Here is a 27,701-nt window from a genome sequence, read left to right as displayed (position 1 = left end):
AATTTCCAAAACCTGAAGGTACCACTTTCATCTGTACAAACAATAGTACGCAAGTATAAACACCATGGGACCACGCAGCCGTCATACCGCTTAGGAAGGAGATGTGTTCTGTCTCCTAGAGATGAACGTCTTTGGTGCGAAAAGTGCAAATCAATCCCAGAACAACAGCAAAGGACCTTGTGAAGATGCTGGAGGAAACAGGTACCAAAGTATCTATATCCACAGTAAAACGAGTCCTATATTGACATAACCTGAAAGGCAGCTCAGCAAGGAAGAAGCCACTGCTCCAAAAACGCCATAAAAAAGCCAGACTACGGTTTGCAACTGTACATGGGGACAAAGATTGTATTTTGGGGAGAAATGTCCTCTGGTCTGATGAAACAAAAATAGAACTGTTTGGCCATAATGACCATCGTTATGTTTGGAGGAAAAAGGGGAAGGCTTGCAAGCCGAAGAACACCATCCCAACCGTGATGCACGGAGGTGGCAGCATCATGCTATGTGGGGGTGCTTTGCTGCAGGAGGGATTGGTGCATTTCACAAAATAGATGGCATCATGAGGAAGGAAAATGTTGTGGATATATTGAAGCAACATCTCAAGACATCAGTCAGGAAGTTAAAGCTTGGTCGCAAATGGGTCTTCCAAATGGACAATTACCCCAAATATACTTCCAAAGTTGTGGCAAAATGGCTTAAGGACAACAAAGTCAAGGTATTGGAGTGGCCATCACAAAGCCCTGACCTCAATCCTATAGAACATTTGTGGGCAGAACTGAAAAAGCGTGTGCGAGCAAGGAGGCCTACAAACCTGACTCCGTTACACCAGCTCTGTCAGGAGGAATGGGGCAAAATTCACCCAACTTATTGTGGGAAGCTTGTGGAAGGCTACCCGAAATGTTTGACCCAAGTTAAACAATTTAAACGCAATGCTACCAAATACTAATTTAGTGTATGTAAACTTCTGACCCACTGGGAATATGATGAAAGAAATAAAAGCTGAAATAAATCATTATCTCTACTATTATTCTGACATTTCACATTCTTAAAATAAAGTGGTGATCCTAACTGACCTAAGACAGGGAATTTGTACTAGGATTAAATGTCTGGAATTGTGAAAAACTGAGTTGAAATGTATTTGGCTAATGTATATATAAACTTCCGACTTCAACTGTGTATATATACACACACTACCGGTCAAAAGTTTTAGAACACCTACTCATTCAAGGGTTTTTCTTTATTTTGTCTATTTTGTACATTGTAACTACATCAAAACTATTAAATAACAGATATGGAATCATGTAGTAACCAAATAAGTGTTAAACAAATCTAAATATATTTTATATTTGAGATTATTCAAATATCCACCCTTTGCCTTGATGACAGCATTGCACACTCTTGGCATTCTCTCAACCAGCTTCATGAGGTAGTCACCTGGAATGTATTTCAATTAACAGGTGTGCCATCTTAAAAGTTAATTTGTGGAATTTCTTTCCTTCTTAATGCGTTTTAGCCAATCAGTTGTGTTGTGACAAGGCAATAATATAATAATAATATAATATGCCATTTAGCAGACGCTTTTATCCAAAGCGACTTACAGTCAGTCATGTGTGCATACATTTTTACGTATGGGTGGTCCTGGGGATCGAACCCACTACCCTTGCGTTACAAGCGCCATGCTCTACCAATTGAGCTACAGAGGACCACGGTAGGGGGGTATACAGAAGATAGCCCTATTTGGTAAAAGACCAAGTCCATATTATGGCAAGAACAGCACAAATAAGCAAAGAGAAGCGACAGTCCATCATTAATTTAAGACATGAAGGTCAGCCAATATGGAACATTTCAAGAACTTTGAAAGTTTCTTCAAGTGCAGTCGCAAAAACCATCAAGCGCTATGATTAAACTGGCTCTCATGAGGACCGCCACAGGAATGGAAGACCCAGAGTTACCTCTGCTGCAGAGGATAAGTTCATTAGAGTTACCAGCCTCAGAAATTGCAGCCCAAATAAATGCTTCACAGAGTTCAAGTAACCGACACATCTCAACATCAACTGTTCAGAGGAGACTGTGTGAATCAGGCCTTCATGGTCAAATTGCTGCAAAGAAACCACTACTAAAGGACACCAATAAGAAGAAGAGACTCGCTTGGGCCAAGAAACACAAGCAAAGGACATTAGGCCGGTGGAAATTTGTCCTTTGGTTTGTAGTCCAATTTTGAGATTTTTGGTTCCAACCGCCATGTCTTTGTGAGACGCGATGTGGGTGAACGGATGATCTCTGCATGTGTATTTCCCACCGTCAACCATGGAGGAGGAGGTGTTATGGTGTGGGGGTGCTTTGCTGGTGACACTGTCTGTGATTTATTTAGAATTCAAGGCACACTTAACCAGCATGGTTACCAGAGCATTCTGCAGCGATACGCCATCCCATCTGGTTTGTGCTTATTGGGACTATTATTTGTTTTTCAACAGGACAATGACCCAACACACCTCCAGGCAGTGTAAGGGCTATTTTACCAAGAAGGAGAGAGATGGAGTGCTGCATCAGAAGACCTGGCTTCCACAATCGCCCAACCTTAACCAAAATGAGATGGTTTGGAATGAGTCAGACCACAGAGTGAAGGAAAAGTAGCCAACAAGTGCTCAGCATATGTGGGAACTCCTTCAAGACTGTTGGAAAAGCATTCCAGGTGAAGCTGGTTGAGAGAATGCCAAGAGTGTGCAAAGCTGTCATCAAGGCAAAGGGTGGCAATTTGAAGAATCTCAAATATAAAATATATTTTGATTTGTTTAACACTGTTTTGGTTACTACATGATTCCATATGTGTTATTTCATAGTTTTGATGTCTTCACTATTATTCTACAATGTAGAAAATAGTAAAAATAAAGAAAAACCCTTGAATGAGTAGGTGTTCTAAAACTTTTGACCAGTAGTCTATATATACTGAACAAAAATATAAACGCAACATGCAAGAATTTCTAAGATTTTACTGAGTTACAGTGGGGAGAACAAGTATTTGATACACTGCCGATTTTGCAGGTTTTCCTACTTACAAAGCATGTAGAGGTCTGTAATTTTTATCATAGGTACACTTCAACTGTGAGAGACGGAATCTAAAACAGACCTGCACAAGGCTGGGATGGGCTACAGGACAATAGGCAAGCAGCTTGGTGAGAAGGCAACAACTGTTGGCGCAATTATTAGAAAATGGAAGAAGTTCAAGATGACGGTCAATCACCCTCGGTCTGGGGCTCCATGCAAGATCTCACCTCGTGGGGCATCAATGATCATGAGGAAGGTGAGGGATCAGCCCAGAACTACACGGCAGGACCTGGTCAATGACCTGAAGAGAGCTGGGACCACAGTCTCAAAGAAAACCATTAGTAACACACTACGCCGTCATGGATTAAAATCCTGCAGCGCACGCAAGGTCCCCCTGCTCAAGCCAGCGCATGTCCAGGCCCATCTGAAGTTTGCCAATGACCATCTGGATGATCCAGAGGAGGAATGGGAGAAGGTCATGTGGTCTGATGAGACAAAAATAGAGCTTTTTGGTCTAAACTCCACTCGCCGTGTTTGGAGGAAGAAGAAGGATGAGTACAACCCCAAGAACACCATCCCAACCGTGAAGCATGGAGGTGGAAACATCATTCTTTGGGGATGCTTTTCTGCAAAGGGGACAAGACGACTGCACCGTATTGAGGGGAGGATGGAAGGGGCCATGTATCGCGAGATCTTGGCCAACAACCTCCTTCCCTCAGTAAGAGCATTGAAGATGGGTCGTGGCTGGTTCTTCCAGCATGACAACGACCCGAAACACACAGCCAGGGCAACTAAGGAGTGGCTCCGTAAGAAGCATCTCAAGGTCCTGGAGTGGCCTAGCCAGTCTCCAGACCTGAACCTAATAGAAAATCTTTGGAGGGAGCTGAAAGTCCGTATTGCCCAGCGACAGCCCCGAAACCTGAAGGATCTGGAGAAGGTCTGTATGGAGGAGTGGGCCAAAATCCCTGCTGCAGTGTGTGCAAACCTGGTCAAGACCTACAGGAAACGTATGATCTCTGTAATTGCAAACAAAGGTTTCTGTACCAAATATTAAGTTCTGCTTTTCTGATGTATCAAATACTTATGTCATGCAATAAAATGCAAATGAATTACTTAATAATCATACAATGTGATTTTCTGGATTCCGTCTCTCACAGTTGAAGTGTACCTATGATAAAAATTACAGACCTCTACATGCTTTGTAAGTAGGAAAACCTGCAAAATCGGCAGTGTATCAAATACTTGTTCTCCCCACTGTATAGTTCATACAAGGAAATCAGTCAATTGAAATGAATAAATTAGACCCTAATCTATGGATTTCACATGATTGGGAATACAGATATGCATCTGTTTGTCACAGATACCTTAAAAAAATAATAGATAGGGGCGTGGATCAGAAAACTAGTCAGTATCTGGTGTGACCACCATTTGCCTCATACAGCACAACACTTCTCCTTCGCATAGAGTTGATCAGGCTGTTGATTGTGGAATGTTTTCCCACTCCTCTCCAATGGCTGTGCGAAGTTGCTGGATGTTAGGGGGAACTGGAACACGCTGTCGTACACGTCAATCCAGAGCATCCCACATATGCTCAATGGGTTACATGTCTGGTGAGTATGCAGGCCATGGAAGAACTGAGACATTTTTAGCTTCCAGGAATTGTGTTCAGATCCTTGCGACATGGGGCAGTGTGTTACTCTGCTAGAACATGAGATGATGGCGGTGGATGAATGACACGACAATGGACCGCAGGGTCTCATCACAGTATTTCTGTGATAAATTGCAATTGTGTTCGTTGTCCGTAGTTTATGCCTGCCCATACCATAACCCCACCGCCACCATGGGGCACTCTGTTCACAACGTTGACTTGAGATATCTGTAGCATTGTGTTGTGGGACAAAACTTCACATTTTAGAGTGACCTTTTATTGTCCCTAGCACAAGGTGCACCTGTGTAATAATCACAATGTTTTATCAGCTTCTTGATATGCCACACCTTTCAGGTGGATGAATTATTTTGGCAAAAGAGAAATGCTCACTAACAGGGATGTAAGGAAGTTTGTGCACAAACTGTGAGAGAAATAAGCTTTTTGTGCGTGTAGAACATTTCTGTGATCTTTTATTTCAGCTCATGACACATGGGACCAACACTTTACGTGTTGCGTTTATATTTTTGTTCAGTGTAGTATGTTACTGTAGAGCCACTGAGTTCCAATTTATGCACTTATCAGTGACCAAATCTGCAATTTTCAACCGTTGGCTAACTCAGGGCTAACATTTATCCTGAATGAAGTGTCTGAACCGTGAGTTGAGGACCAATGAAATCAGATTCCCTCCCTCTTGCAAAGATTGCTTCATCATTTATTTTATTTGAGGACGACCAAAATGTTTTTTGTGTTAAAAAATAGTAATATCTATCACATTACACATTTTAGTAATGACCGGATGTATTTGAAGCTTCACGCACAGTAAAGCTTTTGTATGACTTCATATAATTATTTTATCGATAGGAGTTGGTAAAAAAGGTGCTTGTGCATTGATAAGCACACCAAAGACTGCATTAACGATACGTAATAAAAGAAAGACAGCACTTCTAATAGCCTATTTCACACCATAGCCTGCTGAATTTGCAAGATAACTTTTATTTCATTTTAATGAAACCCTGTGTGGTAAATGTTGTCTGTTCTGTTCCAGGTTTGACTGATAAGGAGATTGAGCTTGCCATCCAGCGCTCGGGCAGTACTGACGAGCCCCTGGCCCTTACCCCTGTGGGACCCCAATACCCTCTCCTTGCCCCCCAGCTGGCACCTGTACCCTACAGTGAGTACTCCATCCCCTCCACTCACACACAATCTCTACTACTGACGCTACTACTCTGTACTCAGTAAGTATTCAATGTTCTGTATTATTTGAAAAAATAGGCACTATAAACTACCATGAACTGACTTTGAAACAGAGGTCCATTTGCAGAACATGATGCTACAGTAAAAGTGGAGTGTGGATGGGTGTCAGTAAATGTGGATTTTACACATTAAAATGTAATATTCATTGTGTCAACATGCATTCTTACCTTTTTACCCTCAATCCAATCATAAGAGTGCTTATCAGTAACCAGAAGCATCACATTTGCCTCGCTTAGTAATTATTTCACCAATATCGTCGCCCCTCCATCACATGAAATCTCTCCCAACTACGTTTCATACCAGGGGGCTTCACCCCAAGCAAGGCCCTGTTTCAACCTGTATCTTTATTACTGCACAGGTTATGAGTGCTGTCCACTGATTTACCAATGCAGAATGAAGTCCGCATAATGCTTAACCCGTATGACAATGATTCCCAATGTATTCCACCCTCATTTATTACTGCACTGTCCTTGACTCCCCCGGCATCTCATGTTTTGTAATGGAAGTGATGTTGATGGGATGGCCATGTAGTTAGGGGCTCTGGCTCGGACCATTCCATAGTGGGGGGTTTTATATCAAAATGGCTATAAGGGAAGCTGCATAATGAGGTGAGTGCCGGGGAGTCTTGTACGGGGGTCATGCCGAAAAGTGAGGGCTACCTCTCTTTGATGTCCTTGTTATGGGGACGCCGCACAGGGGCCTGCATCCATCTCTGTCGGAGTAATGGATCCTCTGATCTCTATTTCCAACCGGCGGAAGGACAGGAAGGCCTCCTCTGAACCCAATAAATTTGAGAGGAGATTGGAAAAACGGGGGATGGAGACTAGAGCTCCATCCATGGCTTAAGTGACCAAATAAAAAAGGAGAGATGGAGATGGTGGGAGAAGAGTATGAGGAGGAGAGCGAGGTAATGGGGGGACCTAAGAGGTGGAAGAGAGACTGGTGAGTGGCGAGACCCCCCAGTTGATGCAGAGGCTTACTGGGTAGCCAGGGTCATCCACCCACCTCAAGGACTCTTCCGCCTGCCTCTCTGACGAGCGGCACGCTATAGCGAGACGCGACGATGTACGGGAGCCATAATGTTGATGAAGACTCAAATGTATGTGGTATACCATATGGACAATGGGAGAGTGATTTTCAAATTTTTGATGGGAAAGGTTGCCGGTTCTTCCTTCCTTCACTGCATTTGTGTTGACGTGTGCCCTTGACCAAGGAGAGGACCGTCTTTTTCACCTTGACGATGGTCAGTAGACCAGCAGTGTTTTTTACATGCAAATCAATAAGATCAATCAAATCCCTTGTAGAACGGCACGAAAACTGGATGCTCTTATAATTTCATGTGTAATACACAGACCCGGCGCCAGAACCAATCAGTTGGACGGGCATTTCATTTCCATAGCCGGGCCCATTTTTTCACGGGACCTCCTATGTGTGCACGCACTTGCACAAATTTTTTTAAATGGGTGCAGGGCCGGCCCGCTCATTAGGCAGAATTAGGCGGCCGCCTATGGCGGTAGATTGATGAGTGCAGCATTTTCTGAGCTAAATTGACCAAGACGCACCTCCAACAACATATAAAACCTCACGTAATCCTGCCCAAAAATAATGACAATTTCTCTCAACCAGTGGCATATGGGCTTTTTAGGTGAGTGCTGATGCCGCCCTGTGATAAGCAGTGCCCACTTTGGGACGCAAAATATGTATCTTGTCCGTTCCCAGGGTGCTGTTGGAGAGATGCATCGCTGCGGCGCTCCACCAACATTCCGTCAAAACAATGTTGGAACATAAATCATGTAGCAGATATAGAATATGGTGGAAAGAGTATGTGGCCTTTTCTGTAGCCTACATACAGGCTGGAGAGAAAATGTATGACAATGTAATGAGACTGAAACTTTTTACATCCATGCAAGTCTTTCCGATCAAATAACCTAAATGGCACCCAATCAAATAAAAAATGCGCTGACATGTTAACAAACAGCATATCCTTAAAACAGGACAGGTCAAAGTAAAATGGACTATGGAATAAGCAATCAGGCTACAGGCTAATTCTTGACGAGCTAATCATAGCAAAAAAGAAAATACTTTTGCATTTCCCGCTGTGTAAACACATTGCAAATAGGCTCAGGATTCTTTGTCCCAATGGCGGGAAGGCAGGTGACAAGCTTAGGTCTGCATATTATTATATAGAAACGCATTGGGCTTATAGTGTACAGATTTTGGCGTGAGTGAGCCCTCTCACTTCGCCTCTTCCTTTCTGCTGAAACTATATCACCGGAGAAAACATCCAAGTGAGCGAAACAGCGCCCCTCTTTATGTAGCCCATGTATCTTATTCTGTCTGGCCAGAAATAGTATGACATGCCATACTCTATTGGTCCAGACAGCATGGTCTACACATACTGAGACAGAGGGGCGCTGTTTCGCTCCCTCTGATGCTTTAACTGAGATTGATGCGTTTATCTGTCGGCGCGCATCTTGGTCAAATAAATGATCAATATTTCAATATTTTATTTGGACGGGCAAGGATGTACGGTAGGGCGGGCCATAACGCTGGCCCTGGTGATACACCTAAGTGAAATATGGTATGTACAGTCATGTCTGAGGGGTAATAGTCTTGATATATAATTTGGAATTGAATGTTAGGACAATGGTTAATCTTCATATACTATAGTACATGATTCCCCCAGCACGCACGCATGCTCGCTCACCTCTCTCACACACAAACACACACACACACACAAATTAAATTACAAATTAAACTTGTTAAACTAGCCTAGTTGTCCACATCCACTTCATGTTTAGATTTCTGTTTCCCGCCTAAGAAAACATCTAGGGCAAACACTGTGGAAACAACGCTCTGTTGGTTGTATTTTAGGGACATTTTCAGTTGAATGTTGCTGTGATGTGGGAAATTCCACTCAGCGAAACAGCAGGCCCACCCAGATGACAGCTCAAACAATGAAACAATGACACACTTTCACTCTGTCATCCAAAGACACACACTGTCTAGTTCCAGTCCCACAGACACACTCACCTTTCAGCCCTTACAGGTTCTTCCTCTCCTAGATGTTTATTTTTTTATTTGTCACATGCGCCGAATACAACAGGTGTAGACCTTACAGTGAAATGCTTACTTACAAGCCCTTAACCAACAATGCAGTTTTAAGAAAGAATTAAAAAAAATTAAAAAAATAATAACATATATAAATGTTAAAAAATGAAGAAAATATAAAAGTAAAAATATACAAAATGAATGCAAAAAAGATAAGAAATCACAATAGAAAATACAATATAAAATAATACGAAATAAAAGTAACAAATAATTAAAGAGCAGCAGTAAAAATAACAATAGCGAGGCTATATACAGGGGGTACCGGTACCGAGACAATGTGCGGGGGCACCGGTTAGTCGAGGTAGTTGAGGTAATATGTACATGTAGGTAGAGTTATTAAAGTGACTATGCATAGATAATAAACAGAGAGTAGCAGCAGTGTAAAAGAGGGGCGTGGGGGGCAATGCAAATAGTCTGGGTAGCCATTTGATTAGATGTTCAGGAGTCTTATGGCTTGGGGTAGAAGCTGTTTAGAAGCCTCTTGGACCTAGACTTGGCGCTCCGGTACCGCTTGCCGTGCGGTAGCAGAGAGAACAGTCTATGACTAGGGTGGCTGTAGTCTTTGACAATTTTTAAGGGCCTTCCTCTGACACCGCCTGGTATAGAGGTCCTGGATGGCAGGAGGCTTGGCCCCAGTGATGTACTGGGCCATACGCACTACCCTCTGTAGTGCCTTGCGGTCGGAGGCCGAGCAGTTGCCATACCAGGCAGTGATGTAACCAGTCAGGATGCTCTCTGTGGTGCAGCTGTAGAACCTTTTGAGGATCTGAGGACCCATGCGAAGTCTTTTCAGTCTCCTTAGGGGGAATAGGTTTTGTCGTGCCCCCTTCACGACTGTCTTGGTGTGATGGACCATGTTAGTTTGTTGGTGATGTGGACACCAAGGAACTTGACGCTCTCAACCTGCTCCACTACAGCCCTGTCGATGAGAATGGGGGCGTGCTCAGTCCTTTTCTTTTTCCTGTAGTCCACAATCATCTCCTTTGTCTTGATCACGTTGAGGGAGAGGTTGTTGTCCTGGCACCACACGGCTCAGGTCTCTGACCTCCTCCCTATAGGCTGTCTCGTCGTTGTCGGTGATCAGGCCTACCACTGTTGTGTCATCGGCAAACTTAATGATGGTGTTGGAGTTGTGCCTGGCCATGCAGTCATGAGTGAACAGGGAGTACAGGAGGGGACTGAGCACGCACCCCTGAGGGGCCCCCGTGTTGAGGATCAGCGTGGCGGATGTGTTGTTACCTACCCTTACCACCTGTGGGCGGCCTGTCAGGAAGTCCAGGATCCAGTTGCAGAGGGAGGTGTTTAGTCCCAGGGTCCTTAGCTTAGTGATGAGCTTTGAGGGCACTATAGTATTGAATGCTGAGCTGTAGTCAATGAATAGCATTCTCACATAGGTGTTCCTTTTGTCCAGGTGTGAAAGGGCAGTTTGGAGCGCAATAGAGATTGCATCATCTGTGGATCTGTTGGCGGTATGCAAATTGTAGTGGGTCTAGGGTTTCTGGGATAATGGTGTTGATGTGAGCCATGACCAGCTTTTCAAAGCACTTCATGGCTACAGACGTGAGTGCTACGGGTCGGTAGTCATTTAGGCAGGTTACCTTAGTGTTCTTGGACTATCGTGGTCTGCTTGAAACATGTTGGTATTACAGACTCAGACAGAGAGAGGTTGAAAATGTCAGTGAAGATACTTGCCAGTTGGTCAGCGCATGCTTGGAGTACATGTCCTGGTAATCCGTCTGGCCCTGCGGCCTTGTGAATGTTGACCTGTTTAAAGGTCTTTCTCACATCGGCTACGGAGAGCGTGATCACACAGTCGTCCAGTACAGCTGATGCGCTCATGCATGTTTCAGTGTTACTTGCCTCGAAGCGAGCATAGGAATAATTTAGCTCGTCTGGTAGGCTCGTGTCACTGGGCAGTGGTTCCCTTTGTACTCTGTAATAGATGATGAGCGTCAGAGCCGGTGTAGTGCGATTCGATCTTAATCCTGTATTGACGCTTTGCCTATTTGATGGTTCGTCGGAGGGCATAGCGGGATTTCTTATAAGCTTCCTGGTTAGAGACCCGCTCCTTGAAAGCGGCAGCTCTACCCTTTAGCACAGTGCGGATGTTGCCTATAATCCATGGCTTCTGGTTGGGGTATGTACGTACAGTCACTGTGGGGACGACGTCATCGATGCACTTATTGATGAAGCCAGTGACTGATGTGGTGTACTCTTCAATGCCATCGGAAGAATCCAGGAACATATTCCAGTCTGTGCTAGCAAAACAGTCCTGTAGCTTAGCATCTGCTTCATCTGACCACTTTTTTATTGACCGAGTCACTGGTGCATCCTGCTTTAGTTTTTGCTTGTAAGCAGGAATCAGAAGGATATAATTATGGTCAGATTTGCCGAATGGAGGGCGAGGGAGAGTTTTGTACGCGTCTCTGTGTGTGTAAAGGTGGTCTAGAGGTTTTTCCCCCCCTCTGGTTGCACATTTAACATGCTGGTAGAAATGAGGTAAAACCGATTTCAGTTTCCCTGCATTAAAGTCCCCGGCCACTAGGAGCGCCGCCTCTGGATGAGCGTTTTCCTGTTTGCTTATGGCCATATACAGTTAATTGAGTGTGGTCTTAGTTCCAGCATCGGTTTGTGGTGGTAAATAGACAGCTACGAAGAATATAGATGAACACTCTCTTGGTAGATAGTGTGGTCTACAGCTTATCATGAGATTCTCTACCTCAGGCGAGCAAAACCTTGAGACTTCCTTAGATATCATGCACCAGCTGTTGTTTACAAATATACATAGACCACCACCCCTTGTCTTACCAGAGGCTGCTGTTCTATCCTGCCGGTACAGTGTATAACCCGCCAGCTGTATGTTATTCATGTCTTCGTTCAGCCACGACTCGGTGAAACAGAAGATATTACAGTTTTTAATGTCCCGTTGGTAGGATATACATGCTTGTAGTTCGTCCACTTTATTATCACACGATTGTACGTTTGCCAATAGTATCGATGGCAAAGGCAGATTAGCCACTTGTCGCCGGCTCCTTACCAGGCACCCCGATATTCTTCCGAGATATAGTTCCTTTTCTTTCTACTGCGAATGACTGGGATGAGGGCCCTGTCGGGTGTCTGGAGCAAATCCCTATCGTCTGACTCATTTAAAGAAAAATTAATCATCCAGTTCAAGGTGAGTAATCGCTGTTCTGATGTCCAGAAGCTATTTTCAGTCACAAGAGACAGTAGGAGCAACATTATGTACAAAATAAGTTACAAACAATGCGAAAAAACAAACAAAATAGCACGGTTGGTTAAGAGTCCATAAAACGGCAGCTGTCCCCTCCGGCGCCATCTTGTCATCTCATATGGCATTGTCTTAGCTTGAGAGATGACTTTTAGCTAGTTCAATGTTTTTTGGTTGGTTTGTTTGCTGAATTGATTTCATTGCAATGTTTTATTAAATTTCTGATGGATAACATTGCAGATTTCCTTCCCTGTTTTCAATATCTTTTCTTTTTGATTTAAACTATTAAAGTACTGAATTCAACTTACCATGAGTTTGTTACCTCAGTACTACCATTAAAATGGCGTACCTTGTAGAGTCTTCTTACCATGACGGGGTGTAACCGTTACTCAGTGATTTGATGTTGTGTTTTTGTCTCTCCTCAGGTCCCCCTGGCTACAGATGGAGAGACTACGGTGCCCTCACTGTCATCATGATGGGCATGGCCTTTGGCTTCCATCACCTCTACAAGGTACGCCATTTTAATTCTGTCCAGAAATGTCCCTTCTGGTAGGCTGGAAGTGAAAGCTACAGTCTGGGATTCGGATGGGGTGGAAAAGCATTCGCCCTGCCACTTGTTTTGGTAAACAGTTGAGGATTGGGGCTGGAGAAATGTAACCATTCTCAAATTCTTAGATGGAGTTATGGATGCAAGGATTGACCATCCATGAGATCAAAAGTATAGTTAAACCATATTTTGAAGATATACAATGTTTGGCTATGTTTTGTTGTGTTCTTATATTTAGATTATGATACAGTAAGTTATGTTATTCAAGAATCAATGGGTAAATATCAAGAATTGAGATGGCCGTTGAACAGATTCCCAGATCCCAGACTGTACCTTTAAACATACCTACTTTAAGCACCTGTTCTGTTATCTCCTAATTTGGTGGTCATTCAGCCCTTGATTGCATTCTAACAACTTATTCCTTGAGTAAGCATTTATTGACATTTCTGTTGAAATCAAAGGATTTAAGGTTGAAAGGTGGCTTATATCATATTCAATAATCTAGACCGGGCCTCAAGGTCTGTAGCTCTACTGGTTTCTCTGGCCAATCAGTGATATTAATCAATCATTTCATCAATTCATTACCAGGGAGAAAAGAACCAGCAGTATTCTGGATTTCAAGACTCTGATCTAGAGGATCTATTTCGTCCCACCATTTATTTTACACAGTCCAGTGAGTTCTGTCACTGCAGTTTGCCCCAATATTACATTTATATTAGTGGGGTTTGTTGGTACATCAGTCAATTGTAACTTTGAATGTTAGATTCTAGGGCCAAACGCTCCATACATCGGTCTTGCCTGGTTGTTAAAAGCTCTGGCCTGGCTTGCGTAATTACATGATCTCATTTGAACCCCTCTTTTCTGTCTCTCTCTCTCAATCCTTTTTTCCTTTATGCAAAAAAACTAAAGTTGCCAGCACAGCACACAACCTTCTTTTGATATTACGCCCTCCAAAAATAATCGCCTTGGTTTATATCACGCTCCAGAGCCCCTGAACATGGGCCTGGGAGGCTCCTTGTTCCTCACTGACATGAATCCCTCTGTAGCCTTTCATATTGCTGTGAGTGGCATGTGGAAGCCATTACTCTCTTTTATAGGTGGATGAGAGTTTAGCAGTAGCCGTTATACCCAGTATGACCAGCCATCGTGTGTGTGTGTGCGCACATGTGTCTGTGCGTAGCTGCTAGATCACAACGCTCCCATGATGTCATGACTCTGGGGGTGTAGGGCTCGAGACTTGTTTCTTGTGGATGGCGGGTGCCATGGCAGGAGTTTGTGTATATGGTTTGCATTCCAAATGGCACCCTATTTTCTATGTAGTGCACTACTTTTGACCAGGGCCCATAGTGCTCTGGTCAAAAGTTGTGCCATTTGGGACACAGCCATGGAGTTCTCTGTGGAGCCAGCCCCTACAGTACATAATCTATATGCCATAATAAACCTACTACTCTGAGCCAAAGAAAATCTGAAAATAACCTTCCTTAATAGAGTACTGGGGTTTCATTCTATTTCAATATATTCTCTAAATATAATAAGTACAGTAATGCTATCTGAAGACTAGCTTATCCTATATTCTGCTACATTCCCTCAGGTGACACTACTTTACGCTCAAGTTCCCTTACGCTACAATATGTTCCATTGCATTGCGATGTAATGATTACTATTCACTATTCTACATTGAGCTTTGTCCAGTAGCATCGCTATAGCGCGTCACCACTTGTAGCACTACATGAAATTATAATCTACAGTTTTATAAAATAGTTTGGTCTCTTGTTAACTCTCCCTTTCTCTCTCCGTCTCTCACCCTACTACCCGTCCTCTGGCCGTCTGTCTCTCACCCTACCTGTCCTCTGGCCGTCTTTGTCTCTCACCCTACCTGTCCCAGCTGCTTTCTATCTAGTGAGAGGCCCAGCATTATAATACAGAAGGGTCTCTTCGACTCTGTCCTTAGGTTGTTTTAGTTTTTCTCCCTTACACCCTACCTTTCCCTACCCGCTCACTCTCTCCTTTTTACAATGTATTTCACTCTCTCCCTCTCTTTCTGTCTTGCTCTCTCTCTCTCTCTCTCTCTCTCTCACACCCTACCAGTACCTGTCTCTACTGCTCTCTATCGAGCGAGAGACCCAGCAGCTCGTAGCATGGGAGTTGGGATTCCCCAACGGAGCTGCGTCCTGCTGTCATGTCACCGGAGCGGAGCGCTAGCCACACCATATGCCCCATCATCTGCCCATACTTTATTTATGTTATAAAGGCGCCATGTAAACCAGCCCTCCCAGTAGCCTACTTATTCATTACTCACTGTTGACACTCATTTAATATTTTTCAACTTAAAAGTGTTTATTACTAGGACTAGCGTCACCCAGCGTCAGGTGATGCAGGGAAAACCTGGTCCAGACGGCTGCTCGCTCCATTCCAAAGAGAAAGGATTGATGTAATCTGCGGCACTTACCTAAATGTCATCTGTGGCAACTATGTGAAGGTTTAAAAAATGTATGTGAATGTTAGTCAAATATGGAAAAATCTATAGACCTACAGTGGGCTCCAAAAAATATTGGGACAGTGACACTTGTTTTGGCTCTGTACTCCAGCACTTTGGATTTGAAATAATACAATGACTATGAGGTTAAAGTGCAGAGAAAGTTAGACGCACAAATATCATACCGCCCACAAATGCTAACCTCCCCTTTTATTGTAATGGTGAGAGGTTAGCATGTCTTGGGGATATGATATTTGTGCGTCTAACTTCCTCACTCATCATTATTTACGATTCATTCAGGACTTTCCATAATCATGGTAGCATCCACATTAATGTAAAGTGTTTAGAAACATGTTATATTCTTATTTACAGTAAACGTGACTCCAAAATGACACAATACATTATTTACCATTCATTTCTATTGGGCACAAAATTATCTGAAACGCTATCAAAACAAACAGCAAATGCATCCGACAAGTTTGTAGAGTCACAAGCTTGATGTAAGCACTGCATGCTAGGAATATGGGACCAAATACTATACTTTTGACTAGTTTAATGCACATATAAGTGATTTTTTGTTCCCCTTAATTGGGGGGGTCTATGTACAAACAATTCTGTAATTTCTAAACGGTTTACCCGATACGGATGAAAATACCCTAACATTAAAGCTGACAGTCTGCACTTTAACCTCATAGTCATTGTATCATTTCAAATCCAAAGTGCTGGAGTACAGAGCCCAAACAACAAAACTTTTGCCACTGTCCCAATACTTTTGGAGCTCACTATATATCTTTTTGAATAATTGGCCCCTGACCTCTTGTGATTTTGTAAATGTGGCCCTCTTGCTAATCTAAACTGAACAAAAATATAAACGCAACATGCAACAATTTCAAAGATTTTATTGTTACAGTTCATATATGGAAATCACGTTGATCCAGAGCATCCCAAACATGCTCAGTGGGTGACATGTCTGGTTATGGAGGCTATGAAATAACTAGGACGTTTTCAGCTTCCAGGAATTGTGTACAGATCCTTGCGACATGGGGCCGTGCATTATCATGGTGAAACATGAGGTGATGGCGGCGGATGAATGGCACGACAATGGGCCTCAGGATCTCGTCGGTATCTCTGTGCATTCAAATTGCCATCGATAAAATGCAACTGTGTTCATTGTCCGTAGCTTATGCCTGCCCACTCTGTTCACAACGTTGACATTAGCAAACCGCTCACCCACACGACGCCATACTGCCCAGGACAGTTTAAACCGGGATTCAGCCGTGAAGAGCACACTTCTCCAGCATGCCAGTGGCCATCGAAGGTGAGTATTTGTCCACTGAAGTCGGTTACGGCGCCAAACTGCAATCAGGTCAAGACCGTGGTGAGGACGACGAGCACGCAGATGAGCTTCCCTGAGACTGTTTCTGACAGTTTGTGCAGAAATTATTCGGTTGTGCAAACCCACAATTTCATCAGCTGTCTGGGTGGCTCGTTTCAGACCATCCCGCAGGTGAAGAAGCCAGATGTGGAGGTCCTGGGCTGGCGTGGTTACACGTGGTCTGCTGTCGTAAGGCCGGTTGGACATACTGCCAAATTCTCTAAAACAACGTTGGAGGCGGCTTATGGTAGAGAAGTGAACAGGACATTTTCTGGCAAAAGCTCTGGTGGACATTCCTGCAGATAGCATGCCAATTACACATTCCCTCAAAACTTGAGACATCTGTGGCATTGTGTTATGTGACTAAACCTTACATTTTAGAACAGCCTTTTTATTGCACCTGTGTAATGACCATGCTGTTTAATCAGCTTCTTGATATGCCACACCTGTCAGGTGGATGGATTATTTTGTCAAAGAGAAATGCTCACCTACAGGGATGTAAACACATTTGTGCACACAATTTGAGAGAAAAAAAGCTTTTTGTGCATATGGAAAACCTCTGGGATATTTTATTTCAGCTCATGAAACATGGGACCAACACTTTACATGTAGCGCATATATTTTTGTTCAGTGTATTTCAGTATCACTGGTCTAGAGGCCCATTAACATGTGCAGAGTTCAACTACACACATGTTTCTAGGGTCGTGTTCGTTCACCAAATTGAATAAAACCGACTGAAACAGGGAGGGACTAGCTAGACTTGTTCAATAATTTTCATTGTTTGTTGCAAAACGTTTTGTAACGTTGTGTAGTCTAATAATGAAGCCAACCTATGATTGTCATTGACACTCTCTCATCTGGGCCACATCTGGGCCACATTCACATTGGATCACAAAGATTTGTCTAAACTAGCAATGACATACAAATGCTATCACTCGATTCAATCATGTCTTTCAATATTAAAACAGTGGTGACAAATTCATATTCTGGGTATACTGTAGGTTTAGCATTTTCTGTCACTTTGTCAGATGTTACCTCCTCTCCCCTCAGTATCATTTTCCACACCAATAGTTAAATTTCCTTAACCAGTCTGCAGTAAAACATTTTGTGTTGGTTCCTTTTTTCAGATGCCCTAGAATCTACAACATTGACCTTTAGACAGTTTAGGCCACACTGTGATAACATAAAACATTGCCTTTGTCCATCCAGAGTTGAAACTGCTTAACAATGCCCCCCCCCCCTCCCGCCTCTCAATCTGTGTAACGAATGGCTCCCTATATAGTGCACTACTTTTGTCCAGAGCCCCCCGGGCCCTGGTCAAAAGTACTGCGCTATATAGGGAATAGGGTTCCATTTAGAACACACCCTTTCTCTCCCTTCCTGGCAAGAAGTGTAATAGCATGTCATGTTTTTAATTGCAGAAATACATCCTTCCCCTCATTATGGGCAGCAAAGAGGACAAGAAGCATCTGCAGAGGATCGAGAGCAACATCGCCGAGATGAGTGGCACGCTGACACAGACAGGTGAAGATTAATATCTTCATCACTTCTCCCTCCCTCCTTAACATTTTCCGTCATTTATCTGTCGGCAAAATCGCCGCCGCGTGTTTTTAACAAATGACTCTGCTGTCATTTTGCTTTAATTTGAAATTGCTTGTTTACTGTCAGGCTCGGCCTCAATTAATTACGTTTAGCTGAAAAGCTCTTAACCTCAGAATATTAATGAGGGGTTGGGAAATGACAACTTTTTTATTTTTTTATTTTTTTATTTTTTTGTCACTCCCTACCACACTTCTTCCCTCCTTCCCACCCACTCTCTTTCTCTCTCTACACCTCTGTCTCTCCCTCTGTCTCCCTCCTCTCTCTCTCTCTCTCTCTCTCTCTCTCTCTCTCTCTCTCTCCCTCTTCCTCTCTCGGTGGCGAGAAAGTTCATTTTAATTTTGCACTGGGAAGTGTGACGCGTGGCGGCTGGTCTCAGCGCAGGGCCTAGTGATTAAGTGTGCAGTGACAGGTGCGTCTCCCATGTCGGACAGGTGAGGATTCTCAACCTGGCTGTCAGAAACTGAGTGTGAGAGTGAGAGAACGTTGGGGGGAGGAAAGAAAGAGAGATATGCATCCCTCGCTCGGCGTCAGTGTAATTAAACATGGTGGGAAGAAGCGTGAATGAGGGACACCTCAGAGAGCAACTTTTGTCTTATTAGCGTAGCGTTGTTCAACTCTGGGCAGTTTTTTTCACCCTCTTTTAATTTGAGCGAGATGGATCTCTTGGTTTGAGACAGAAGAGTTGATCACACTTAGTGAAATAGTCCCGTAAGAGTATTCGGTTGAATCATGAGAAGAGGAGGTACTGATGAATCAAACGCATAGTAGAAGCCATACCCACACAGGGCATAAGTATGTTGAACCAACCTTCTATCAACCTCATCTGTAATTTATTTTCAACATACTGACATTGAACATCAATGGATTCTTTGGTTGAAAAAACGCAAGTAGTCACGTACATTTTCAACCACAAATCAACGACAGGATTTCAAGGGTTGGTTTATTTTAAGTAGGGTTCACGTCTGTTGACAATTCAATTAACCCTTTACCAGGGCTCTACAGTGCAACTATTTTACTCACATATTCGCCTAAAACGAAAAAGTAAACTGTAAACTGAAATAAAATAATTACAAAACCATTAAAGGTACACTCAGCGAGATGACGTTGCCACAAGCATCACCACAGATGTTGGCCGTGTGTTTAAATAAGACTTAATTTTAGTTTACTCAAACAGACCCCATTTAAAAGGAAACAAGCACTCGTTAAGATCAGGTTTGGCCAATTAGTGGGAACGTTACTGTTTTCTTGTGTTTGTTATGGAAAGTTTTCTTAATGTTCTGAGAAACCTGCAGAAAACATTATGCTGAAATACTGAAATTCCCACAGAAAAACGTACTTAACGTTCTCTGAACATTCTGAGAACTTGACTTTAAATAGAACCATGAGGAATGCTGTAGAAAAAGTTATGCTGAAATACTGAAATTCCCACCTATGAAATACAGTGCATTCGGAAAGTATTCAGACCCCTTGACTTTTTCCACATTTCAATACAGCCTTACTCTAAAATTGATTAAAAAAAAATGTATTTCTCATCACACAATACCCCATAATTACAAAGCAAAAACAGGTTTTTAGAAATGTTTGCAAATGTATTAAAAATAAAAAACAGATATCACATTTACATACACTACAGGTCAAAGGTTTTAGAACACCTACTGATTCAAGGGTTTTTCTTTATTTTTACTATTTTCTACATTGTAGAATAACAGTGAAGACATCAAAACTATGAAATGACACATATGGAATTATGTAGTAACCAACAAAGTGTTAAAAAACTCAAAGTATATTTGAGATTCTTCAAATAGCCACCCTTTGCCTTGATGACTATTTTGCGCACTCTTGGCATTCTCTCAACCAGCTTCATGAGGTAGTCACCTGGAATGCATTTCAATTAACAGGTGTGCCTTCTTAAAAGTTAATTTGTGGAATTTCTTTCCTTAATGCGTTTGAGCCAATCAGTTGTGTTGTGACAAGGTAGGGGGGGTATACAGAAGATAGCCCGATTTGGTAAAAGACCAAGTCCATATTATGGCAAGAACAGCTCAAATAAGCAAAGAGAAACGACAGTCCATCATTACTTTAAGACATGAAGGTCAGTCAATACGGAACATTTCAAATTTCAAGAACTTTGAACGTTTCTTCAAGTGCAGTCGCAAAAACCATCAAGCGCTATGACGAAACTGGCTCTCATGAGGACCGCCACAGGAATGGAAGACCCAGAGTTACCTCTGCTGCAGAGGATAAGTTCATTAGAGTTACCAGCCTCAGAAATTGCAGCCCAAATAAATGCTTCACAGAGTTCAAGTAACAGACACATCTCAACATCAACTGTTCAGAGGAGACTGTGTGAATCAGGGCTTCATGGTAGAATTGCTGCAAAGAAACCACTACTAAAGGACACCAATAAAAAGAAGAGACTTGCTTGGGCCAAGAAACACGAGCAATGGACATTAGACCAGTGGAAATGTGTCCCAAATTTGAGATTTTTGGTTCCAACCACCGTGTCTTTGTGAGACGTGGTGTGGGTGAACGGATTATCTCTGCATGTGTATTTCCCACCGTAAAGCATGGAGGAGGAGGTGTTTTGGTGTGGGGGTACTTTGCTGGTGACACTGTCTGTGATTTATTTAGAATTCAAGGCACACTTAAAAAGCATGGCTACCACAGCATTCTGCAGCGATACGCCATCCCATCTGGTTTGGGCTTAGTGGGACTATCATTTGTTTTTCAACAGGACAATGACCCAACACACCTTCAGGCTGTGTAAGGACTATTTTACCAAGAAGGAGGGTGATGGAGTGCTGCATCAGATGACCTGGCCTCCACAATTCCCTGACCTCAACCAAATTGAGATGGTTTAGGATGAGTCGGACCGCAGAGTGAAGGAAATGCAGCCAACAAGTGCTCAGCAAGTAAGGAACCTGTCTGTCGGCCCTGCATTAAAGAACATAATTGGTTAAAGAAAATTGTGATAAATAAAAAAGTATACCAGTTTCATTTAAGGACCAAAGGATTGACAGCCGTTCCATATAGATTGCAAAATAGTTGGGAAGAGATTTTTGACGTACCGATTCCATGGCATAGTGTTTGTATGAACTGATGCGCAAAACGACGCCGGATTCAAAACTTAGAATTTTTCAAGTTAAATTATTATATAAAAGTCTTGCTACCAATATAACGCAATAGAACCAATACAATCTTCCCAGCTCTGCAGATGTTGCTGCGAAGAGACAGAATCATTAGATCATTTGTTTTGGTACTGTCCATTTGTAGCTTGTTTATGGACACAGGTCCAGGAATGGCTAAAGGATTGCAATATTTACCTGGAGCTAACCCTGCAGATAGCACTACCTGGTGATCTGAAAAGTCATAGTCAATCGATCAATAATATAAGAATACTTTTAGCAAAAATGTTTATTTTCAATTTACAATCTGTAGAAACATTGAGAATAGAAGGGTTAGAACTTTTGTAAAACATCACAGTACAGTTGAAAAATATATGGCAGACTTAGGGGTTGGATGAGCATTTCTCTGTGTTTTTTTTTCTGGGGTGGGGGTGGGGGGCATTAAGGTTGATGTGCTTATTGATTGTGACCTGCGGATGCCTTGTTCATCTCGCCCGGGCAGAGACTAAGGTGTGAGCTTGTTTTTCCCAGTTATTTTTATTTTTTAATTCTGTTCACGCCTACATAAAATTATCAATATTCATTTTTTATTTTAAAGCATTGTAACTTTTTATTTTTGGTCCAGTGGATGATTGGTCTGTGGCCTTGACTGTCTGTGAGTGGTTGCATTTCTCCACCCCATCCCTTAACTGTTTACAGGAACAATGGTGAGGTGTTTGCTCTGTCCCTATACTATAGATTGCCCTTTAACCTTTTGTAGCCTTCTGCCTGGTGTGTTTAACTTGTCTAAAGTATGGTATCTTTAAAGTTATTATTATTATTATTATTATTATTTTTTTATTTTTATTTTTTTTATTTTATATATGTATTATTTGTACTTTTGTCTAGTTGAGTATATTATTTATATTGCTTTGTCTTGTCTGTGTGTGTGTAAAACTTAATAAACAGAGTTCTCAAAAAAAAAAAAAAGAAAAATATATGGCAAATAGAAATCCAATATGGATGGTGTTAAGAGATAGATGGGAGGTGTTGAATGGAGTTGGGACTAATAACATCTAACAACAACTAATAACAACAAGATGACTAATGTATAGCATACTGTGTCCATAATAAGTATATAGGTTGAGAGCTTTTGTGAAAGAGCACAGTTAGAAAGATATGGCATATAGAAGCAAACCGGATGGACATCATGAAAATGATCGGAGAGGTTGAGGGTAGAGGGAGTTCATGAGTAAAACAAACAAAATAGAATTATTGTTAAATTGACTGTGTCTATATATTATATATAGTATGTATCAGCTGGAAGTAGAGGCCTAAGCATTGTTGTTCACTAGTTTATTCAAAATAGGGAAGGGGTGGTGGGGTTGGAAAGTAATAAAGGGAATTCATTTTTAAAAATTATATGTGTGTGTATATATATATATGTATTTATATGTATGTATGTGTATGTATGTATGTGTGTATATATATACAGTGGGGGGAAATAGTATTTAGTCAGCCACCAATTGTGCAAGTTCTCCCACTTAAAAAGATGAGAGAGGCCTGTAATTGTCATCATAGGTACACGTCAACTATGACCGACAAAATTAGATTTTTTTTCTCCAGAAAATCACATTGTAGGATTTTTTATGAATTTGTTTGCAAATTATGGTGGAAAATAAGTATTTGGTCACCTACAAACAAGCAAGAATTTTGGCTCTCACAGACCTGTAACTTCTTCTTTAAGAGGCTCCTCTGTCCTCCACTCGTTACCTGTATTAATGGCACCTGTTTGAACTTGTTATCAGTATAAAAGACACCTGTCCACAACTTCAAACAGTCACACTCCAAACTCCACTATGGCCAAGACCAAAGAGCTGTCAAAGGACACCAGAAACAAAATTGTAGACCTGCACCAGGCTGGGAAGACTGAATCTGCAATAGGTAAGCAGCTTGGTTTGAAGAAATCAACTGTGGGAGCAATTATTAGGAAATGGAAGACATACAAGACCACTGATAACCTCCCTCGATCTGGGGCCCACACAAGATCTCACCCCGTGGGGTCAAAATGATCACAAGAACGGTGAGCAAAAATCCCAGAACCACACGGGGGGACCTAGTGAATGACCTGCAGAGAGCTGGGACCAAAGTAACAAAGCCTACCATCAGTAACACACTACGCCGCCAGGGACTCAAATCCTGCAGTGCAAGACGTGTCCCCCCTGCTTAAGCCAGTACATGTCCAGGCCCGTCTGAAGTTTGCTAGAGTGCATTTGGATGATCCAGAAGAGGATTGGGAGAATGTCATATGGTCAGATGAAACCAAAATACAACTTTTTGGTAAAAACTCAACTCGTCGTGTTTGGAGGACAAAGAATGCTGAGTTGCATCCAAAGAACACCATACCTACTGTGAAGCATGGGGGTGGAAACATCATGCTTTGGGGCTGTTTTTCTGCAAAGGGACCAGGACGACTGATCCGTGTAAAGGAAAGAATGAATGGGGCCATGTATCGTGAGATTTTGAGTAAAAACCTCCTTCCATCAGCAAGGGCATTGAAGATGAAAAGTGGCTGGGTCTTTCAGCATGACAATGATCCCAAACACACCGCCTGGGCAACGAAGGAGTGGCTTCATAAGAAGCATTTCAAGGTCCTGGAGTGGCCTAGCCAGTCTCCAGATCTCAACCCCATAGAAAATCTTTGGAGGGAGTTGAAAGTCTGTGTTGCCCAGCGACAGCCCCAAAACATCACTGTTCTAGAGGAGATCTGCATGGAGGAATGGGCCAAAATACCAGCAACAGTGTTTGAAAACCTTGTGAAGACTTACAGAAAACGTTTGACCTGTGTCATTGCCAACAAAGGGTATATAACAAAGTATTGAGAAACTTTTGTTATTGACCAAATACTTATTTTTCACCATAATTTGCAAATAAATTCATTAAAAATCCTACAATGTGATTTTCTGGATTTTTTTTCCTCATTTTGTCTGTCATAGTTGATGTGTACTTATGATGAAAATTACAGGCCTCTCTCATCTTTTTAAGTGGGAGAACTTGCACAATTGGTGGCTGACTAAATACTTTTTTCCCCCACTGTGTATATATATATATGTGTGTGTGTGTGTATGTGTATATATGTATACATACATACACAGTTGAAGTCGGAAGTTTACATACACCTTAGCCAAATACATTTAAAGTCAGTTTTTCACAATTCCTGACATTTAATCCTAGTAAAAATTCCCTGTCTTAGGTCAGTTAGGATGACCACTTTACTTTAAGAATGTGACACGTCAGAATAATAGTAGAGAGAATGATTTATTTCAGCTTTTATTTCTTTCATCACATTCCCAGTGGGTCAGAAGTTTACATACACTCAATTAGTATTAGGTAGCATTGCCTTTAAATTGTTTAACTTGGGTCAAACGTTTCGGGTAGCCTTCCACAAGCTTCCCACAATAAGTTGGGTGAATTTTGCCCCATTCCTCCTGACAGAGCTGGTGTAAAGGAGTCAGGTTTTAGGCCTCCTTGCTCGCACACACTTTTTCAGTTCTGCCCACAGATTTTCTATAGGATTGAGGTCAGGGCTTTGTGATGGCCACTCCAATACCTTGACTTTGTTGTCCTTAAGCCATTTTGCCACAACTTTGGAAGTATGCTTGAGGTCATTGTCCATTTGGAAGACCCATTTGCGACCAAGCTTTAACTTCCTGACTGATGTCTTGAGATGTTGCTTCAATATATCCACATAATTTTCCTTCCTCAAGATGCCATCTATTTTGTGAAGTGCACCAGTCCCTCCTGTAGCAAAGCACCCCCACAGCATGATGCTGCCACCCCGTGCTTCACGGTTGGGATGGTGTTCTTCGGCTTGCAAGCGTTCCCCTTTTTCCTCCAAACATTACAGGGGTCATTATGGCCAAACAGTTCTATTTTTGTTTCATCAGACCAGAGGACATTTCTCCAAAAAGTACTATCTTTGTCCCCATGTGCAGTTGCAAACCCTAGTCTGGCTTTTTCATGGCAGTTTTGGAGCAGTGGCTTCTTCCTTGCTCAGCGGCCTTTCAGGTTATGTCGATATAGGACTCGTTTTACTGTGGATATAGATACTTTTGTACCTGTGTCCTCCAGCATCTTCACAAGGTCCTTTGCTGTTGTTCTGGGATTGATTTGCACTTTTCGCACCAAAGTATGTTTATCTCTAGGAGACAGAACGCGTCTCCTTCCTCAGTGGTATGACGGCTGTGTGGTCCCATGGTGTTTATACTTGCATACTATTGTTCGTACAGATGAACGTGGTACCTTCAGGCGTTTGGAAATTGCTCCCAAGGATGACCAGACTTGTGGAGGTCTACAATTTTTTGGGGCTGATTCCTTTTGATTTTCCCATGATGTCAAGCAAAGAGGCGTTGAGTTTGAAGATTGGCCTTGAAATACATCCACAGGTACACCTCCAATTGACTCAAATTGTGTAAATTAGCCTATCAGAAGCTTCTAAAGCCATGACATAATTTTCTGGAATTTTCCAAACTGTTTAAAGGCACAGTCAACTTAGTGTATGTAAACTTCTGACCCACTGGAATTGTGATACAGTGAATTATAAGTGAAATAATCTGTCTGTAAACAATTGTTGGAAAAATAACTTGTGTCATGCACAAAGTAAATGTCCTAACCGACTTGCCAAAACTATAGTTTGTTAACAAGAAATTTGTGGAGTGGTTGAAAAACAAATTTTAATGACTCCAACCTAAGTGTATGTAAACTTCCGACTTCATCTGTATATATATATATATATATATATAGGTCCTCAACTGGCAGCTTCATTAAATAGTACCCACAAAACACCAACAATGAAGCTGCCAGTTGAGGACCTGTGAGGTGTCTGTTTCTCAAACTAGACACTAATGTATTTGTCCTCTTGCTCAGTTGTGCAACAGGGCCTCCCACTCTTCTTTCTATTCTGGTTAGAGACAGTTTGCGCTGTTCTGTGAAGGGAGCAGTACACAGCGTTGTACGAGATCTTCAGTTTCTTGGCAATTTCTCGCATGGAATAGCCTTCATTTCTCAGAACAAGAATAGACTGACGAGTTTCAGAAGAAAGTTGTTTGTTTCTGGACATTTTGAGCCTGTAATCGAATCCACAACTGCTGATGCTCCAGATTTTCAACTAGTTTCAAGAAGGGCAGTTTTATTGCTTCTTTAATCAGCACAACAGTTTTCAGCTGTGCTAACATAATTGCAAAAGGGTTTTCTAATGATCAATTAGCCTTTTAAAATGATAAACTTGGATTAGCAAACACAACGTGCCATTGGAACACAGGACTGATGGTTGCTGATAATGGGCCTCTGTACGCCTATGTCGATATTCCATAAAAAATCAGCCGTTTCCAGCTACAATAGCCATTTACAACATGAACAATGTCTACACTGTATTTCTGATCAATTTGATGTTATTTTAATGGACAAAAAAATTGCTTTGCTTTCGAAAACCAGGAAATTTCTAAGTGACCCCAAAGTTCTGATCAGTAGTGTATACAGTGAGAGAAAAAAGTATTTGATCCCCTGCTGATTTTGTACGTTTGCCCACTGACAAAGACATGGTCAGTCTATAATTTTAATGGTAGGTTTATTTGAACAGTGAGAGACAGAGAATAACAACAAAAAAATCCAGAAAACCGCATGTCAAAAATGTTATAAAGTGATTTGCATTTTAATGAGGGAAATAAGTATTTGACCCCTCTGCAAAACATGACTTAGTACTTGGTGGCAAAACACTTGTTGGCAGTCACAGAGGTCAGACGTTTCTTGTAGTTGGCCACCAGGTTTGCACACATCTCAGGAGGGATTTTGTCCCACTCCTCTTTGCAGATCTTCTCCAAGTAATTAAGGTTTCGAGGCTGACGTTTGGCAACTCGAACCTTAAGCTCCCTCCACAGATTTTCTATGGGATTAAGGTCTGGAAACTGGCTAGGCCACTCCAGGACCTTAATGTGCTTCTTCTTGAGCCACTCCTTTGTTGCCTTGGCCGTGTGTTTTGGGTCATTGTCATGCTGGAATACCCATCCACTATCCATTTTCAATGCCCTGGCTGAGGGAAGGACGTTCTCACCCAAGATTTGATGGTACATGGCCCCGTCCATCATCCCTTTGATGTGGTGAAGTTGTCCTGTCCCCTTAGCAGAAAAACACCCCCAAAGCATAATGTTTCCCATGGTGGAAAGTTTGGAATCTGATTGATTGATTGCTTCTGTGGACAGGTGTCTTTTATACAGGTAATAAGGTGAGATTAGGAGCACTCCCTTTAAGAGTGTGC

The 27,701-nt window shown here is 42.2% G+C and overlaps 1 protein-coding gene across 1 annotated transcript in view; it reads left to right on the top strand.

Moving 5' to 3' along the window:
- pex14 (peroxisomal biogenesis factor 14) overlaps positions 1-27,701 on the top strand; it is a 124,262-nt gene that overhangs the window by 69,286 nt on the left and 27,275 nt on the right. Inside the window, exons 4-6 of the mRNA XM_041846316.2 lie at positions 5,736-5,861; positions 12,710-12,795; positions 18,104-18,206. Of these exons, the coding sequence (XP_041702250.1) occupies positions 5,736-5,861; positions 12,710-12,795; positions 18,104-18,206 (315 nt within the window). The remainder of the gene's footprint in view (positions 1-5,735; positions 5,862-12,709; positions 12,796-18,103; positions 18,207-27,701) is intronic.

The sequence above is a fragment of the Coregonus clupeaformis genome, chromosome 24 (genome assembly GCF_020615455.1).
Source record: "Coregonus clupeaformis isolate EN_2021a chromosome 24, ASM2061545v1, whole genome shotgun sequence".
NCBI lineage: Eukaryota > Metazoa > Chordata > Actinopteri > Salmoniformes > Salmonidae > Coregonus > Coregonus clupeaformis.
This window is presented reverse-complemented; position numbering and strand designations above follow the sequence as displayed.